The following is an 18,535-nucleotide window of genomic DNA, read 5'->3' as shown; positions in this document are numbered from 1 at the left end:
CACCGTAGTCTTATGGTAACTGTTGCTGTTATGCAACATTTAGCTCCTTCCTATCTTCAATTTAAAAAAAAATCTGAATAGATTCTCACACAGTGTGAGTCAATGAAATGAAAACAAAGTAATTATTACTTGTGTAATTTTAAAAAAGCCTTCTAATAAGCTGCCAGTTATACTGGATTAACACATACGTAGCAGCACCGAACAAACGCTTGTAGTTTTTGTGGCTGCTCTGTTGCTGGGAATGAAGCTCATAAAAGCAAAGGTTCAGCCAGAGACATGGAGTCATTAGTGCCACACTGATCACAGCTGATGTCCCAAACTGAGTGCCAACTACATATAAATGTTGCTTCATACATTTAAATGCTAAACTGAGGTGAAAGTGGAACATTCAGGGTTTGTTTCAGAAGTTCTAAAAATGACATTGACAGCTACATAAATGACTAAATGTGTGCTGAATTGCTCGCACTATGCCAACAGTATTAATTTAAGCTCTGGAAATCATTTCATGTTTATCTTGTCCAATGTGTGACCAAGATAAAAAACACAAAATGAGTAAGAATTTCCCTTCTAAACCTATTCCTTCATTACTAAAAGTTTTACATGAAACAGCACTGAAAATGAAATGTTAACAAGGACATTTACATTTTTATTAATTCATTTGCCTGGCAAAATTATTCTTGGCATTTGTCTTTGTTTTAAAAGCCTTTGGCAGGTGAGCTGTTTTTATACTCTAAAACATTATTCCAAATCCGGTGTGCGTGCGTATTTCTTTTTTCAAGTGAGAGTGTATTCAGGTGTCCCTGGATGGAAGACTCACCACACCGGGAGACAAAGGGGTCAAATTCAGCAACTTCTTGTACTGCTCAAAGGTGAAAAACTGCAGTGGGAAAGATCAGGATAAAAGCGCTGTCAGAAAGTGACATCTGTGCACACATACACACCCACATATGGTGTACATAAAGAAAGCTACCTTAAAAACACACAAAAGGAAAGGGGGAACTACATGAAGATTGCATGTATTTAGTAAACGAACATGAAATGACGGTACGCTTTGAATTTCAGACCTTGATCTTTGTGGAAAGACAAAAGTCTCAAAAGCAGACAGATCCACGGATCTGTTTATTTGACCAAGGGCAAAATGCCAGCAAGACTGTTTTAATCGGAGCTTTAATTTGTTTTCTGGCTCCAGACATTTCTCACCACCTAGCTTTGTTCTCAATGTGAGTGATTACCCCATCTTCTCAGTGTGAGTGCTTACTTTTAAAGTTCACACATCCTTGTTTCCAGCATCTCATTACAGAGGTGTTCTATGCCAAGCATCAGGGCCCTCTGCGCCACCCAACCCCCCGCTCACCCCAATCCCTGTCACCCCATTACACGTTAGCTCCAAATGCTAAACCTCATTACAAATATCCAAAGATGGCTCTCAAGTGATGGATTTCTTTCAAATGCTTGTAAGTCAATATTTGGAAGACCAACAGAATGAACAGGAGTGGCTGAGGAGGCAGACATGGCAGAGGGCGTCATGTGTTTAATCAACACGTGTGTACCATGTTAGAACGATTGTGGTTTGAGTGTTTTCATATGGGAGTGAAGCAGTTTGCCAAGAAACCAGATCCTGAGCGTTGCATCATATGCCGAGAAGCTCTGCGGCCATCAGTGAACAAACGGCCATGTCCTTTGTCTCACCTTGACTGCTCTCTTTGGTGTCTCTGCCAGAATAGGAGGTAGGATTCCCTTGTAGAATCCAAATACTCTGTAGAAAGAGGAAATAAAATGTTTCTCTGTAAAGTGTAAAGTGTGTGTGTTAGTCCCCATAGGGAAATAGTTCCTCTGCATTTAACCCATGCACCCAGTGAAGCAGTGGGCAGCCACCAGTGCAGCGCCCGGGGAGCAGTGTGCAGGGACGGTACCTTGCTCAGGGGTACCTCAGGGTAGCCGTTCAGTGGAGTCGAACCCCCGACCTTCCGATCATGGGGCCACCACTCTACCTAATGAGCTATCCCTGCCCCTCTCTGGCACTGAATTCGACTTAAGTTTTTGTAAAATGTTAGTTTACTTTTACATTGTACGTGTAGTGTATCAACACTACACGTACATCGGATCAACCAAACTGCTGCTGAAATATCCTCTAATACACTGATAACTTTACATCAACTTATTATTCATCGTTGTAATGCAATACAGCTCAACACCACAGCAACTCTAACTTAGGATACAAAGTACAGATTGCATAGGATTTAGGAAGTTTTAGTTATGCATTTTGCCATGTTCCAAGACAAGTTTCAAATGGCTGCTCACTGATTTTCATATTGTATGGAAATAAGTGGAAGCCAATGAACGTCAAAAGGCAGCGTGGTGCAGTGGACAGCACTGTCGCCTTGCATCAAGAAGCTTTAATCCACTATTCAGGGCTATGCATGCTTGATAAAGACTTGGCTTTGCGTGATGTCGCAGTGACTTGCTAGTCAAATTTGAGTTAAGGAATTCATACAATGTGCAGAATTCCTGTTTAAGGTTTATATAAAGGTTTAAAAATCACAAAGGGATTGGCGTGACATTTTCTCTTCCTCCTTATTCAGCAAGGCACATTTTCAGATATACTTTCAAACCACAAACCCTGGTAAACATGTTCTACATGAATATGCTGAGGAAATGATTTAAGGGTGTTTTTTCAGTATTTGATATGTTGGATATTTCAGAAGCAGTAGCTGTATAATTTTAGTCAATTTGGTCGTTTGCCTGTGCTCGATCATACATCCAGCTATGATTTAAGGCAGAGTCAGAGCCAGGAAAAATAATAAAATGATACAGTGAGTTATTCATATTGAGATGTGTGCCTACATGGAACACAGGCTATATTTTGGAAAAGCGAATTTTATGTAATGCCTTCACAAACTAAATGAACAGATTGTTAAATTAGTCATTAACACACTTATTGGGTGCTTTTTTTGAATTATATACAAATCTCTTCTTAACCTTTCCATGCTGTGTTCAGATTCACTCAGATTCTTGGATATAAGCTGAGTTATCCTCTCATAGGTAAATGCCCCTTTGTAACCAGGTGAGGTATGTTAGCGGCTGATGGAAAAGTAACAAAAGAGCACATATATAGATTCACACGAATGTCTGACTGGTTTTTGATGTACACATGCAAGAGGACAGTAGTAGGCTTTGTTTTGCACACTGCATGTTTCGTATACATTCAGAAGTGCACACACATGCATTTCCCACAGCCTTCAGTTAGGTCAAAACATGTTAGAACATTTAGGACATTTGTTTGAACTGGTCTAGTTTACATTAATGGGGCCAGATTGACATACTTTAACTTTTTCTTACTAGTTGTAATATGTTGTTTTTGTCAAACTTTACCACGTGTGCCACAGGCTCCAGGTCTAAAACGCAGCACATCTGAAGCATCGGATACTTTGAGTCATTAGCTTTTGTGTTGATAGCAAACTGTTCCTGGCAACAGCTACCTCTCCTCCACTATTATCATTCCTAAATGTTGTTTTAAGGGGACTGTCTTGAATTAAAACAGGTAAAACAGGTTTAAATCTTCAAAGAAGGGAAGCAGCAGAGGCCACTACTCTTATACTATCAGTATAAAGGACAGGACAGGTCAGGACATTTTTATCCATAATAAATCAATCAATCTGAAGATGGGGTTATGCATGTGTAATTGCGATAAATATTTCAATAAATATTTTGTTTAATTGCCGTGCAAAGCTCAGGGCAACGATGTGTAAACACATAACAAACGTGTTGCTATGGAAAAACTACATTCTTTTGTGGTCACCACCCATCACAAGCTTTTTAGATTTCCCGCTTCCTTGTTTATTTACCATTGAGATATTTTCCATGATACAAATTCCATTCATGGAAAATGCAAAATATGCTCTTCGATCACAACGTTTCAAAGCTTCCTCTGTTCAATTTTTTTGTTGCTACCTTACTTCTTGAAAGAACACTTTCAAATGACATCAGTGGTTATTTTGAAACTGCAAGATGGCCTTAATAAAAAAAGTTTCATTCAGCTGTTTTCTTTTCTTTAAAAAAAAAAAATACAAAACAAAATAAATATTCCGTGGCTAGTTATCTGTGCCAGCTCTAACCTCGAAAAGTGAAAACACACATCAGTGAATCAGAGATGCACATTATGACATGCCCTTCATTACAATGTGGAATACAAGTCATTTTGAAGGAATAGTTACCAGAAACCTGATGGCGTTCTGAAGATTTACTTCTAAAACTCAAGGCTAATATTACAAAGTCTTTGCTATGCTACAAAATAAGAATTTCTCTTTCTCGACCTGCAGATAGAGACTCAAGTAGAGGCTCCAAATGTGGGTTGATGCACAGCTAAAAAAAAAAAGGTTCAGAGAAAAGACACGATTTACTCGGTATTTCTCAGTTGTTTCAGGAAATCATCTAGCCTCCCCCCCATTTGTCATCTAAACAAACACACCACCCTGACAGCAATTAATGGGACTAAGGAGTCAAAAACTAATCTTTTAGGCCTTTCCAAGGAGTTTACTGACAAATAAAAAGTAGCCTTATTACCAAAAATAATTTCTTTATCTAAAAATAAAAAATAATAGATAATAATATTCTGTAAATGTACACATGGTCATTAAATATTTGTTGTGGCGAAGGGAAAGCGAAACTATCAGAGAGGGCAAACTGATATTGAATACAAGTCAAAGAGGACAACATGGCGTGGCCGACTGTATCCTGTGAACAGCAGCACCAGCTCTGTTGTGGCAACATTCTCTAAAAGTCAACAGAGATGATCTTGGTTGATTGGGTACAAGTGTAAATATTTTTGCTGCTGGAACACATTTCCACTGACTATAACCTGAGACCGACAGGCGATTACGCTTGCACAGAATCCACAGCGGCGAGGGCGCCTAGCAAAAACAGCAGCAAACCACAACTAATTATCAAAAGACTTTTCATCAGGTGATCCAGCCTATTTGATCAACACCTGAAGCTACACAAGCAGCGCTGGCTCTGGGTAATTGAGCCCGCATTATCATGCCAGAGCAAGGGATTATCGCTGAGCAAAATGCTGCCTGGAAGCCAAAAATGAATCTCTTATATGGTTTGTGTAAACAAGTTATTTCAGTCAGACGGAAGGCCTTTCCCTCTCCTCTCTTTGTCCATGCAAATGGTGGCCACAGATTTCCCGGGTGTGGTCAGGCTGGGGAGCCACCAGGTGATGAAGGAGGAGTGAAATTTGTTACAGAACAAATATGGCCTCTAGTGAGTGGCCATCATTTGAATCCTTATTTGATTGCCAATGTAAAGTACACACTAAGTCCCTTTTTGTCTTTCCTAAACAAATGGCCTCCTGACACAGAGCGAGGGATGAGGGATGTGTATATCCCAGCATTAGTTGGGTGTACTTGTATGCTTGTGTGTGTAATTTGGCTTTCATTTTCATAAACCTTTCCTTTTTTAACAGCCTTCATCCATCTGGAGAGAAGCGTGTCAGTGACACAACTACACAAAAAAGACCAACTAAATAAATCCACTAACAGCGATACCAGTGACAGAAATAAAAACAGACAAAAATAGCGTAACAGTGAAAATGTGCAAACCTGGAAAGTTGCTGCGATTTACATTTTGGAACACACATTTTATTTTCACAGTCTTTGAGGAAACTGAAAAATGTTGCACAGGGAATATTTTAGCATTTCCTAGTGCCTGTTAAAACTTGACATTGCTCCTAACAGGAACTAAATAACAGAATTCCCAGTGGCCAGGATTAAATCCACCAAAACTGCTTCCGTTTATGCAACTTAGATGTCACCTAAGTCACGAATAGCTATAACTAGAATAAAAAAAACCCTGTGTTACTGACGTAAGAGATTGTACGATAAACACTTTTACCTGCTGTAACAAAAGGACGCTATAGCACATGTTGTGGTTGTCAGGGGTTTGAGATTTGGATTAATCTAGCACAGTCTGTAAAATAAGTAGGTTTAACAGTAGTTTAACAGTATACTGTTCTTTCTTGCTTTGATTCTGAATCATTAGTTTTTATTCATCTCTGGCTTTCTTCCACATTGTGTCTTTTGTCCTGACTCCCTCTGCTCACCCCTTACCGGTCGCGGCAGACGGCTGCCCCACCCTAAGCCTGGTTCATGTTTCTTCCACTTAAAAGGGAGTTTTTCCTTCCCACTGTTGCCAAATGTTTCCTCATAGTTGATCGTATGATTTTGAGGGTTTTCTTTCTAGTATTATTGGGTCTTTACCTTTCATTATAAAGCACCTTGAGGCAACTCTTGTTGGGATTTGGCACTATATAAATAGAATTGAGGATTAGATATATGTGTATTTTCCTTTATAAATGCAATGCAAGTAGGTCAGTTTAGGATCAAAACTAAAAACAGAAGAAAGCAGCTGGCCTTGACAATGTCTCTTTACCTCCTTACTATATCTCCATCAAAAGCTCACTAATAATCTTGGACTATCTTTCCTTTATAAGCTATAAAACTTAATTTCCCTTCAGAGATCCCAGTTATGCATGTTTCCAAAAATGCCAAATATTCCTTTAACCTCTTCCTTTCACCGTCGCATTTCATACATGATCTGGATCATCATAATCGTATCTGCTCTTCTTCACACTACCACGAATGTATACATATTTTTTGCATGGGTGGTCCCAGCTGGATTCAACCCCACATCCCTCAACCCTACAGTGTTAGTTCCAGGCATTAGTCACTCATCTTCAGTATTTCCACCGTTCTCATGTAATGCATGGACCCTTTTAATATAACCATGGCCGCGCTTTGGGTCCCGACCCAGTCTCTGGATACCACACTAGCAAAGAATGCTAGAGAATAGAGTCTTTTTGTTTGCCTCCAGACGGAAACACTTAACACATGCTCACGCTGCTGCACCCACATGCAAAAAAAGAAAGAAGTGCAGACTGTAAGGCAATACACAACCAAGTGTTAGTGAGTGTAGTTCACACGGTCACACACTTATGAGCACAGCTACAGGATTTCATGCTATATTTCAGAGATGGCAAATGTAAAATTTTAACAGATATAACTCTTAATTCGTGTTAAGCATTCACGTGCATCTCCTTGTATATGAAATTAAATACTATAGGTGCAGCTATTGTGTCCAGGCTTGTGTCTTTCTTCAGCTTAGTCACTGAGCTCAACTTTAGAGCTCAGGTTTCCTCCCTCACCGCCTCAAAGAGGGAGAGAGAGAGTGAGAGAGAGGTCTGGTGTTGGCCCTGTTCTGCCATGAGCTGACGGGAGAAGTTTATTTTTAATAATAATTCTACAACAGTGGGGCCTAACACTATTTATATAAATTATAACTAAGTGGTTTGGCCTGTAGGTAATCCTCAAAGTGCTACTGGGGAGTGATTACATACTCAGCAAAAATATACTGTTAATGATAATTGGTCGACAAGGAAGTGGATCTTCCGTATTCAGTGATTCTGCGGCACGTCTCGACTTTGTTAGATGAGATCACACTCAAACAGCACTCAAAAGCTTATGTTGATATTGTGAACGCCACGCTTTATGTCAACCATTTTATGTGCCAAAAGAATTCTCTGGAAATTCGTACAAGGTTAGTCCAGCAGGACACACCCAAAAAGTAGGCAAAGAAGCGTTAAATGTCACACTGTCAGCATGCGTATGGGGTGAAGAGGGCATGGCTACTGTAACAGCATAAGTGTGTGTGTTGAACTCCAGCCAACTGAGGATTTCTAACTGTCACTAGCCAGCCTCTTGCCTTGCGCTCACTCACACCTTGCAGCAGATCAACTTTATATCCGCAGTAAAGCTGTCGGCTCATCGTAAACAGAGCGAGTGGCAAACACTTTCTCCTACGCCTGCTCTATCTCACAGACCTGTGACAGGGCAGGCAGACGAGGAGGGAGCATGGCAGGATGGCTGTCTTTAGTTAGTCTACTCGTATCCTGTACGAGATACAGCGTATAATAAGGTATGTTCAGTGGTTTGCTGCACGATATTTTTGGAGGCTGACAGACACATCAGCCATTTTTAAGGAAGCCAAACTGTAATGCTCACATCCTTATAGCCACCAAACCACATAACTTTTGGTTACATTTAAATAAAGCAGCATGTTTGGAAGAAATGTCACTCACAGCATAGCTGACTACATACTTTTCTCCCTGATATGCTGTTAGTATGACAGCAACAGTAGCTTTTCCTAAGAATTAAAGACATAAAAAGCATAGCATACCTATGGACACAACAGCATAAGCAAACACCAAGTTTTTGGTGGCCAACTTAAAGTTTTGCCTTGATGTCACAGTACATTTTATTGTTCTAGGTTGTTGTAATAAAGATGCATTCATTGAGTTTGTGCTTGACTTTTGCCCCTCAAGGAACTATTAAAAAGAAATGAATTTAATAAGCATAGGCAAATAATGGCACTATCAACCTTTGTGTTTTTCATGTGCAGGAAAACAGAAAGACTCATGAGTGGCTTCCCGTGTTATTTTGAATCACTACTGAGGATAACCTACCCTTCACTCTGGAAAATTGTCCGGAAGCAGTGACCCAGGCTCTTGTAGCTGGTGGGGTCAGTGGTGCCTCTTTGGATCTGAAACCTGCAACAAGAAATTTCTGATTAAAAATTCAGTTACTTTAAATATTATGATCATCAGCTCCATCAACTTATGTTAACTCTGCATAGGGACTGTTATCATAGCTAGATGTTGGTTTCTTTTAATTTCTATCCTCATTTCCTGTGTAGGCTATACTCCGACATGGCTTCAAAAGCACAAATTTGAGCTTGTTTTCCCTCTATTTTCTTCCCTCTCTTTTTTCCCTCCTCCACTATGATGAGAGGCTCCTTCCACTCAGTGCAGGAGAGAACTTAAACATTTATTTAACCCAACTGATCCAATTAACCATGCAACACACCAGGACCAGGCCTTTTGCACAAAGCATTTCAGGTACTAACATGCCAGCAAGCCTATAGTAACAGCTCTTGAGTTACGTGTAAATTTTTAATACGATGGAGCCAGTCGAGTGACTTTTTGTTGTACAGCAAACATGCAGGTACCTCTCTAATAAAGTCTGGTGAGCTGTGTGTAAATCTTGAAAGAATGAATAGAAATCATGCTTGTTAGTGGTAAAGAGCTTCAGGTACTCATTTAAGACTCCTCATTTAACACCACTGTATGCCTTGGAATTAGAGAAAACATGATGAAATAACTAACGTCTTATATGTGAAATGAGATGATGACAACTGTGTTTAACAAGATGACAAAATCTAACTTGAAGATCTTAAATAACATTAGCAATTCTGAGGAGCGAAGCAGGAGACACGAGTAAAAAAAGCAGGCAGTAATGGGACAAGAGAAAGATTCCCTCCTCATATGGCTTCAACTTCTAGGTCACAAGGTCAGCAGTAAGTCGTCCACGCGGGTGCCTGATGGGGCCATAAAGAGCCCCCAGGTTCCAGTGGAGGGGAAGTTTAGTGGGGTGAGCGGCCTTTCATATCACTAACAGATTAACATCTTAGAGGGGTGTCCCTCAAATCCTATTTGGTGGATTCCCAAATAGCTTGTAACTGGTTCCTGAAAACTAGTAAAAACAGGATAATAAATAGATGTCTGACACCATATTAAAGACAAGAAGAAAAGAAGGACTCAAGGTATGAGATGATGGTGAAACAGGGGGTACTGGGAGGAGGCAAAGACCAAGAAGATTTAAGACCACAGGGGCTTGTAAACAAATTCAAATCTGGCTTAATTAGAGTCATATGATGAAGGGGTCAAGGATGGAAGGCACTCTGTCCTCAGTCTCCCCCTGTCTCCTTTTCTTGCCCTACTTCGACCCGAACTGGCCCTAAGAGAGTGAGGTTGGCAATGCCGTGGTCCAGTTCCAGCCCCCTGACTCCACTCGTAACCCCGGGGTCACCTCATTTCCTCATGGCCCTCTTCTACCCTGTCATAAAAGCCAGGGACCAAGCAGAAAGGCCCAGGGAGTAGAAGATAATAGGGATGAATATAAGAACTTATGGCAGCAGGGGAACTGTCAGGCCCCTGGCTAGGAAACTGCTTGTGTTGCTTTTCACAGCAACCAGTTGTAGAAAACAAGACCCAAAGCTTCAGTTGGTTGTGAGTGGATGTCCTGTTTGGGGGGATTTGTGCAGACAAAAAGCTCTAGTTTCTGTTAACACGGCCTCAGTGAATACAAAGATATACTGGTTGGCTGAAGAAGAGCAAAAGATATCCTTTATATTGCTCTGGCAGATTTGCTTGGCCTTGGAGTCAGCCCTGCAAGTCATAAACTCTATAGACGGAAGACCCAAGGAAAACCCTGGGGCTTCTTTAAAACACACTGCTTGGAGCATCTTCTTCAATCATCAGTGAAAGCTAATGGAGATACAGTATACCAAGAGGTGATGAAATCTGCAAGTTCATCAAGGCTCCCCCATTTGTTCTTCACCCACATCCTACTCTCTCTGTACTTGTGCTTTATAGGCCCAGAGCTACCCGGGAGAGGGTGAAGGCGAGGGCAGGTTGGTGATTCTGCAAACGAGACAAGCACTCTTGTTTAAATAATACGAAAGACCTCGTCCACCTGACCTCCAATACCTATAAAAGCACAAATGTCAGGCATCCACAAAGATGTCAAAAAGGTAAAGGAATGTGCAGTAGAAGGCTAGAGCCCCATTCTTTGTATTTTTATGGATAGCAGAGGAGTGTTTCAGGGCTTAGCAAGGCTATGCCCGCTCCCAGACCCTTGTGGTAATGGGCTTGAATGGGCCACCGACAAAATGGGCTGTCATCTCATAGATGGTGAGATGTGGAGGTGAACCTACAGACTGTGTTAAAAAAAAAAAAGCCTATAGGAAGGGGGTTGCTAGGTTGATTCAAGCGCATAGGTTTGACTGGGCAGATTTAAAAGCCTTTCTTAAGAGATATGGATATTCCCTTAAAAGAAATTAATAGCTGGATGAGTTTGATGACTTGCTATTTATTTAAAAACTCTTATTTATAGCTGTTCAGACAGACTGACATTTAATTAAAACACTAAGTAGAGAAGTAATGACCTAATCTACAACAGGCAGTTACCTATACCTATCTATTATACTGTAGTATTTCATATAGTGCAATTTTCCCCAAGTATGAATGTTTTATGATTTATGTGTTTTGCTGCGTATTTGGACTGGTTGCTACAGTGAGAGCCTTGATCTGCCCATGCCTTCTCTCTTGGAATGCCAAGTGCTTTGACAAAAAAGGAGAGAAACAAAAAATATGATTGAAGAAAAAGAAGAAGTGAATCACAAGGGGGAGGAATGAAAGTTGAGCAATTTCTCATGTTAGATCTGAAGTACATAAGACAATCCAGAAGGAAACATAAAGGGGAAGTCTATTTTTTACAACCAGACAGTTAATTTTAATGAGCAGGATCATAAAGATGGTAAAAGTCCATTGCATTGGTACATGAGGTTACGACCACATTTCCGACATAAATGGTCCAACATGGCAAATTCCTTCAATTGTGACTTTAGCCATACAGTCTTGCATCAGGGTAAAGAGCCAAAATAAAAGGCTCCCGTCTTATTGTTTTGACAACGGAGATGACTTAGTCCCACAGAGTAAATAGTGTGTTCGATTTAAAAAGCACCATAAATTAAGGTGTATCACACTTAAGTTTGATTTCAACTCATCTATGCCCTGTCCATAAAGAAATGAGCAAAGAAAAAATTGATATATTAAATCTATAATAAAACTGTTACAGGAAAAACTGAGAATAGGAGCAGAAGGGATATAAAGACAAACCTTTGGAGAACAGAATAGGAAAAAATATTAAAGGGGAAGAAGATGTGAGATGGGAGCTCAAGGGAAGTGATAAACTTTTGGTGCTTGCAACACGGCAGGCTGCCAGAGTTTGATCTGGACCAGGCCAGGTTAGGTTTCACCAGCACCCACTGGATCTGGGAAATCCCAAATTATACATGCAGTCTGGATATCAGAAAAAAAGTTAGTCTGGTTGTTAAAGGGGCTACAAAATCCTTCTGTCATTCTGGATTCTCTCTCACACTGATAAAACTGGTTCCTCTGAATCCCAGTGGTGATGTTGGGACTGTTTCGCTAGTCCAGATGTCTGCTCATATGCTGTGACCCTTGTGACCTGAGATCAGGCAGTGTTACTGGAGAAGAGCAAGAAAAAAAGCTGCATAAAACACCATGAGGCAGGGCCAGTCTAAGACTGGGACCTCAAATGCTTTGAGCATTACAAACTTCTGCTTGACTAAGAGATAACTCTGTGTTAGAGTGGACTGTGGCAAATTTAGAACGTGACTGCTGCAGAAGTGGATCAGATAGGTGGAAAAAATGAGCAGTCTTACCACCATTTCCAGAAAACGATTGCATAACAGGAAGGATTTCTTGGGTGTTTAATCTAGAGTCTTTTAAACTCTGCCAACTGCTGTTAGTTGAAATTATGGCGCTATGGTGCAGTTTTAATTATGGCATCATATAAAAGTAAAAGTAAAACAGTAAAACCTCTTTTGCAGGTTCTTCAAGTACAAATTAAGAACAAAGAAAAAAAACTCAGGTTACTATAACTCAATATTATTATTTTTTTATCATGGCTAAAACTAGACCAACTCTCTTTTTCGATAATTAAGGTACTAGTCTTTTGATTGATTATCTCATCAGTCATAGAGTAGTCCAGGAGAGGACAGTAGAAGCCACGGTTGGGAACTTCTGCAATATTGTTTAGACTCCCATGAGCTACCAACATGACATGTCTCAGCCTTGGCTCAGGTCTCGACTGAATTTGCCAATAATCATACTTAACCTCCTAGGACCTGACATTACATTTTGGGTTATTTAGACCAAAATACTAAATTTTACACAATAAGGGCCTGATATCCACTTACGAGGACATTATACTGCTACTGTTCTATGAAAATTTTAAACGAATATCCTCATATGTGGCTCTTATTTTTCTTAAAAACAAAAATAAGGTAAAAAAAAAAATCTGGTAATTCTTTGTTTTTACATTCATCGGGCCCCAATATGCCGAAATATCAAAGAGAAATTAAAAATGCATGCGGTGGAAGAGTTCGGGTCTTAGGAGGTTAAACTACAGAGGCCTTGTTTCAAGAAATTCAGTCATCTTGCTGTTACATTCTTCATTTGTTTAAACATTTGTGTCATGATGTTTTAGGGTGTAGATGCCAGTTTGTCTCAGGGCTTGTAATATTGTTATTTAAAGACTTACTGATCAGAAAGTTGTTGAAAAAGAGTCACCCAGCCACGTGTGGATAAAGAAGAATACTGTTACCTTTCTCTGTTGCTTTTCTTTCAACTTTCTTTTCATCACATATATCTCTTAAACTCTTTCTTGGACAAACTGCTATCTGCCCTTATCTGGTATCACTGACTAAGAAGTAAGCATAACGCTTTGTGCAAGTGCAGGCCACAGTAATTTTTACTGGACGCCATCCAGATCTTTTAGCTTAAATCCAGTTATTTTAAGAGCTTGAGTGACATGAAGAATTATGGATCTAGTCAGTGATGCAGACCTATGAAAGTTACAACCAAATCATGCCAAGGTTTTTAAATAAGTCTGGAATGCTTGAGCAGTGACTTCTTCTCACCCACAGGCCAGATCACTTTCAGAGCAATGTCAACTACATATTACACACCATTGTGTAGTCCGGTGCAGTAAACATGCTTGGCTCTATCTGCCTAAACACTGCATGAAAAAATGGGAACAAACTTATACCTACGCTTTAGGCACTAGTACGAAATATCAATTTAATTGGATTTAAAAGATTTAATGACTGAAAGAAAAGAGGCAATCTAGAGAGTAAAGAAACTGCCAAACAACTACGAGTTGTTCCAAAGCAACAACAATTTGTGCTGAGCTTGAAATGTTGTGTAAGAGCGACTCCAATGTGGGAATAGCTTCTCGCGGGAGGCTGGAACTTTAGTAATAAATAAAGGATGCACAGACATGTATGTCTGAGTTTTGAAATGGTGCGGCAGGGGGGCAGCCGTGTGGTTGCAGCACAGTGAGGGTGTAGTGAAATCAAAGCCCTCTATGTTTTTACTCTGTAATTAGTGCACTGGAATGTGAACCTCTTCACTGATAATGAATACAGGTGCTCAACTACAAACACTGACAGGCCATATGCTCTTTACATGCACCTCTATAACACAAACTTCTATAATAATCCATATGACTGTTAGCTATAGCTCAAACAGCTGTGTGTAACTCTAGTAACATCTGTCACAACTGTAAAACTATGGGTGTGGTTTTTAAAGGCTTTTTTATGGTTGAAAGTCAGGTTAAAATAAGTGGGTAGTAACATCTTTCAGACATGCATGCCTTTCTGTTAATCCAACCAAAATGTAACATGTCAGCGGTTTGTCGAAATTTCCATTTAATCCACAATAGCCGTCAACCTAAATGGATTGTTTCTGTAACACTTCCAAAAAAAAGTCTGAATGAATACAGTCATATTGATGTAGGATGATTTTACATATGGGGTGAGTACCAATAAGGACGCCAAAGAACTTGATGATCTAACTCTAGACTTCATTCAGAAGAGTATGGTTTGAAACCAAGAAGAAATGTAGCTTTCTGGACAACAACACAAACAAAAGTTCTTGGGTTGCAAACTGGTGCAACGCCAAGAGCGCAACTGTTGTGCCTTCAGATGAATATGAGAAAACCAGGCAACCAAACAGGATGACAAACAGACTGTAAGGATCATACAATATAAGCTATTTTTCTGTGATGTTTTGGCATGTTTGAATAAACCCGTGAAAAACACTGATGTAAAAGTCACCAATGTCACGATGACACAAATCTGGCTTGACTAAGCAGTGACTTGCCTGAAAAGAGATGGAACATTTCAGTTCTTAGTTCTTTGATATTTTAAACGTTTTTCATTAAAACTGCTCAACAGAAGGAAGGGTATATTCAGGGATATGTCACTGTTTTTCACTGAACTATTTTTGGACTTATTGATGGCGTCATCTTGGGAGAGCTGCCCACATATAACGCAAGAGCTGACAAACTTATTTGAAGGTGAAGTTGCACTTAAAGGAAGGTTAGAGGAAGGATCATGAGCCTTGTATTGTATTGCTTAAACTCCTTTTGATTTTTTAATGAATTTTATTTTTCACTGTGCAATACAATAAAGTCACAATGGAGCAACAGTTACAAAAAATCAAAAATAACACAAAATCACCATCAAAAAGTCAAACACCCATCATATAAAAGACAGAAGGATCTCATAATGTTTCAAAAGCAATTTAAAAAAAAGATTTTTTACTCTATTTTTGCAGCATCTGCAGAAAGTTTAGTATAGTACTGCACAGGTTTTGGAAAAACTGTGGTTATGATGAACAGAGGTATAAGTTAGGCACATTAAAACACTTGGTAGGAGAAAGATTATGGTTACGGTTAACAAAACCACAAATGTTAATTGCAGGTCTGTGACAAAATGAACTGTCAGCATAAACGTGGGATGTATTGACCGATGCACCTCCTCAACCCACCGCACCCCTACTTTCTGCCTTTCTACATCGTTCGCATTTCAGTCAGGACCGCTTTAGCGAAAGAAAATTATTATTTCCATTTGCAGTAATTTATATTTGGTGGTTCTGTGCTGTTCTAGTAGTCTCTACCCACCCTTTAAAGTGCATCAATGGAAAAAAAGCCTGAAGCAGGAAAACCAGCAGTACAGCTCTCTAGGTTACAGAGGAGAGGAGGCATTAATGCCAACCTATATACACAGATACACAGGATGAAAAGAAAGAGTTGGTATGAAGGTGGGCTGCAAAGCTGCTTGCAGAGAAAGCAGTGAAGACAGACTAAAGTAGAGCATTGCGATTGCGGGGCGATCGTGGCTCAAGAGTTGGAAGTTCGCCTTGTAATCGGAAGGTTGCCGGTTTGACCCCTGGCTTGGACAGTCTCGGTCGTTGTGTCCTTGGGCAAGACACTTCATCCGTTGCCTACTGGTGGTGGTCAGAGGGCCCGGTGGCGCCAGCGTCTGGCAGCCTCGCCTCTGTCAGTGCGCCCCAGGGTGGCTGTGGCTACAATGTAGTTTGCCATCACGAATGTATGTGTGTGAATGGGTGGATGACTGGTTGTGTAAAGCGCTTTGGGGTCCTTAGGGACTAGTAAAGCACTATACAAATACAGGCCATTTACCATTTTTACCACTGCCATTTGAGTATACAGAATAGCATTAGTTATTATTAGCATTAGTAATACTATTCTACAATACCAGATGAACTATGATTGCTAGCTTAGCTTGACTTTGAGGATTGCCTCAACCTGTGCTATGCTCAATATGAGTAAAAATAATCAACATAATCATATAAATAATTATTCATAGTGTGTTATTAGGATGGCAGACTTGGTAAGTACAACAGTCTAATGAACCATATTACAAACACTTATGTTGAACTGCATTTTTCACCATTGAGAAATGCAAGCGAGCGTGACTAGGCTATGACTATTCATATTGTAGTCCTGCCAAATATGCAGTTCTGCTCTGCCCATGAAAAGAATTGCTCTCTGCCTTTTGAACTGGACTCACAACTAACTCACTCAAGCAATGCACTGACTAAGTTGAGTTTATCCTGCATTCGCCCGGCATGTGTCTAGCTTTACATGTTGAGCGAAGCCTTGCCCTGCGGACTGAGAGCGCTGGGGGGGATTAGAAGCCAGCTTGACTACCGCTGACCTGCCTTTCCTTTACAAGGAAAGATCAGCTATCAGACTGCTACTGCTTTGTGCCCTGCTGTTTGAGGGTTGTGTCAGGGATTCCTCCTTAAGTGCACAGGGGTTCACCAAACAGTTGGGGGCAAACAGACGTGGAGGGAGGAGGCCTGAAACCTCTCACTATCCTTAGTGCTGTCACATGTTGCCCAAAAAGCCTGGATGTCATCTGTCAAAGCCCTCATCAAAGAGCACTTTCAAGCTCAGCAAGTTTCATGCGTGCTGTGACCAAATGAAGGTAGTGTTTCCATGGATACTGCCCCAATTGAGGGCTAGTACCAGGTTTTTCTAATCAGGCTTGAAACAAGCTACTGGCAGGCTTAGTGGTTTGCAGTGACAGCCATGTCATACAACACAATTTACAGAATTGCACAATTCAATACAAATCTTCTAAACATGTACAACAGGGATCTAAAACAAAACATTATATAATCGCTCAACTAACTACAAATTCAGAAGAAAAGATGCAAGTTTAAACAATAGATTCCACATGATATTGATGAAGTAGTTATGTAATAAGGTTTATATTAACAACCGTAGTGGTTAAACAACAGGTTAACTGAGACGTTTGCTGAAAAACTGAAACCACAGAAGAATGCAAAAACACGAGAAAGCGTTTGTATTTAAAAGGTTAAAAAGTTGAATGAAGCGCAGTTAGAGGACAAAGAAAGAGACTTAGAGGAACAAACAAGGAATACGTAAGGAGAGGATACAAAAAACTAGAATGGCAAAAAGGCAGAATTGGTGCAGAGGGCGACAAGATAGAAAGAAGGAGTGGCTCCGTCAGAGCGATTGCTTAAAAAATATGGGGCCTTATTAAAACAAACACATCCGATCATGTATGCACTGTAGAAGCAAAAATAGCTTCCCTGTGACACAAGCTGCTTAGGCAGACACAGACATGAGGAAGGTGTGGTTTCATTCTCTGGAAGGAAGCACAGCATAAGGGTTGATGGGAAGCTGTTTCAGATGTGTGTGTGAGTATGTTTGCGCATGCATGTTTATAAGGGTGGAGCTCCATGTAACAGGATCTCAACATGAAGGGAAATGCGGGCTCATTGAGACTCTCTAATGAGAGGGGGAACCTGATCAGATTCAGATGGGGTGCCCCGAGCGCACAGCCCCCCTACAGAAAGTGCCGCCCGACACCCTTTGTTACCTCCAAGTGAGCTGAGAACAGCCCATGAACCATGTAACTAGGTGGTTTCCAGGTTAATGAAAAGCTGTAACTCCGGTCCCACTGTCTCTCTCGGCTAGAGTGACGACTGCCCTCCCCTTCCCATGTCGTATCACCCCCCCCCCCCCCCCCCACCCCCTTCTTCACCTCCACATTCCTGCCCATGTCCATGACGGGAGTATCAGGGTCAAGGGCAATTAACTTTGCTTTGTGCGAAGTATGCTTTATTTATATCTGAGGCTTTTTATTATCCAGAGGAGTGCACAATATAAGAAAAGTCAAAACCTCTGAGTGGTATATTTTGAATTAAATTATCTGAAATTGTATGACAATTAACAGAAATGTGCATTATATTACCAAAAGGGCAATTCACACTAAATTCACTTTGCAGTTAAGAATTTTTTTTATCAAGACATAACCTCTACTGATTCATTTGCTGCACAAAAATATAAAATGCTGTCTTGTGCCCAAGAAACTGTATGTTTAACTCTCTTTTAACGATGAAAGCGGTTGTAAGTCAAACTGATGGCAGGTGGGCTCAGCAGGAGTCCCTCAGATGTAAGATAGATGTACTTGTTAGCAAAGGTGAGTAACA

General features: G+C 40.4%; 1 protein-coding gene across 1 annotated transcript in view; it reads right to left on the bottom strand.

Moving 5' to 3' along the window:
- slc25a21 (solute carrier family 25 member 21) overlaps positions 1 to 18,535 on the bottom strand; it is an 88,968-nt gene that overhangs the window by 8,346 nt on the left and 62,087 nt on the right. The window contains exons 4-6 of the mRNA XM_086275154.1: positions 8,522 to 8,605; positions 1,690 to 1,756; positions 818 to 877 (exon numbers count right to left, since the gene is read on the bottom strand). Of these exons, the coding sequence (XP_086131280.1) occupies positions 818 to 877; positions 1,690 to 1,756; positions 8,522 to 8,605 (211 nt within the window). The remainder of the gene's footprint in view (positions 1 to 817; positions 878 to 1,689; positions 1,757 to 8,521; positions 8,606 to 18,535) is intronic.

Source organism: Aulonocara sp. 'chitande type north' Nkhata Bay, linkage group LG19 (assembly GCF_057382095.1).
Source record: "Aulonocara sp. 'chitande type north' Nkhata Bay isolate Kocher_YH1m ecotype deep benthic linkage group LG19, A_spYH_male_GT1.1, whole genome shotgun sequence".
Classification (NCBI taxonomy): Eukaryota; Metazoa; Chordata; class Actinopteri; order Cichliformes; family Cichlidae; genus Aulonocara; species Aulonocara sp. 'chitande type north' Nkhata Bay.
This window is presented reverse-complemented; position numbering and strand designations above follow the sequence as displayed.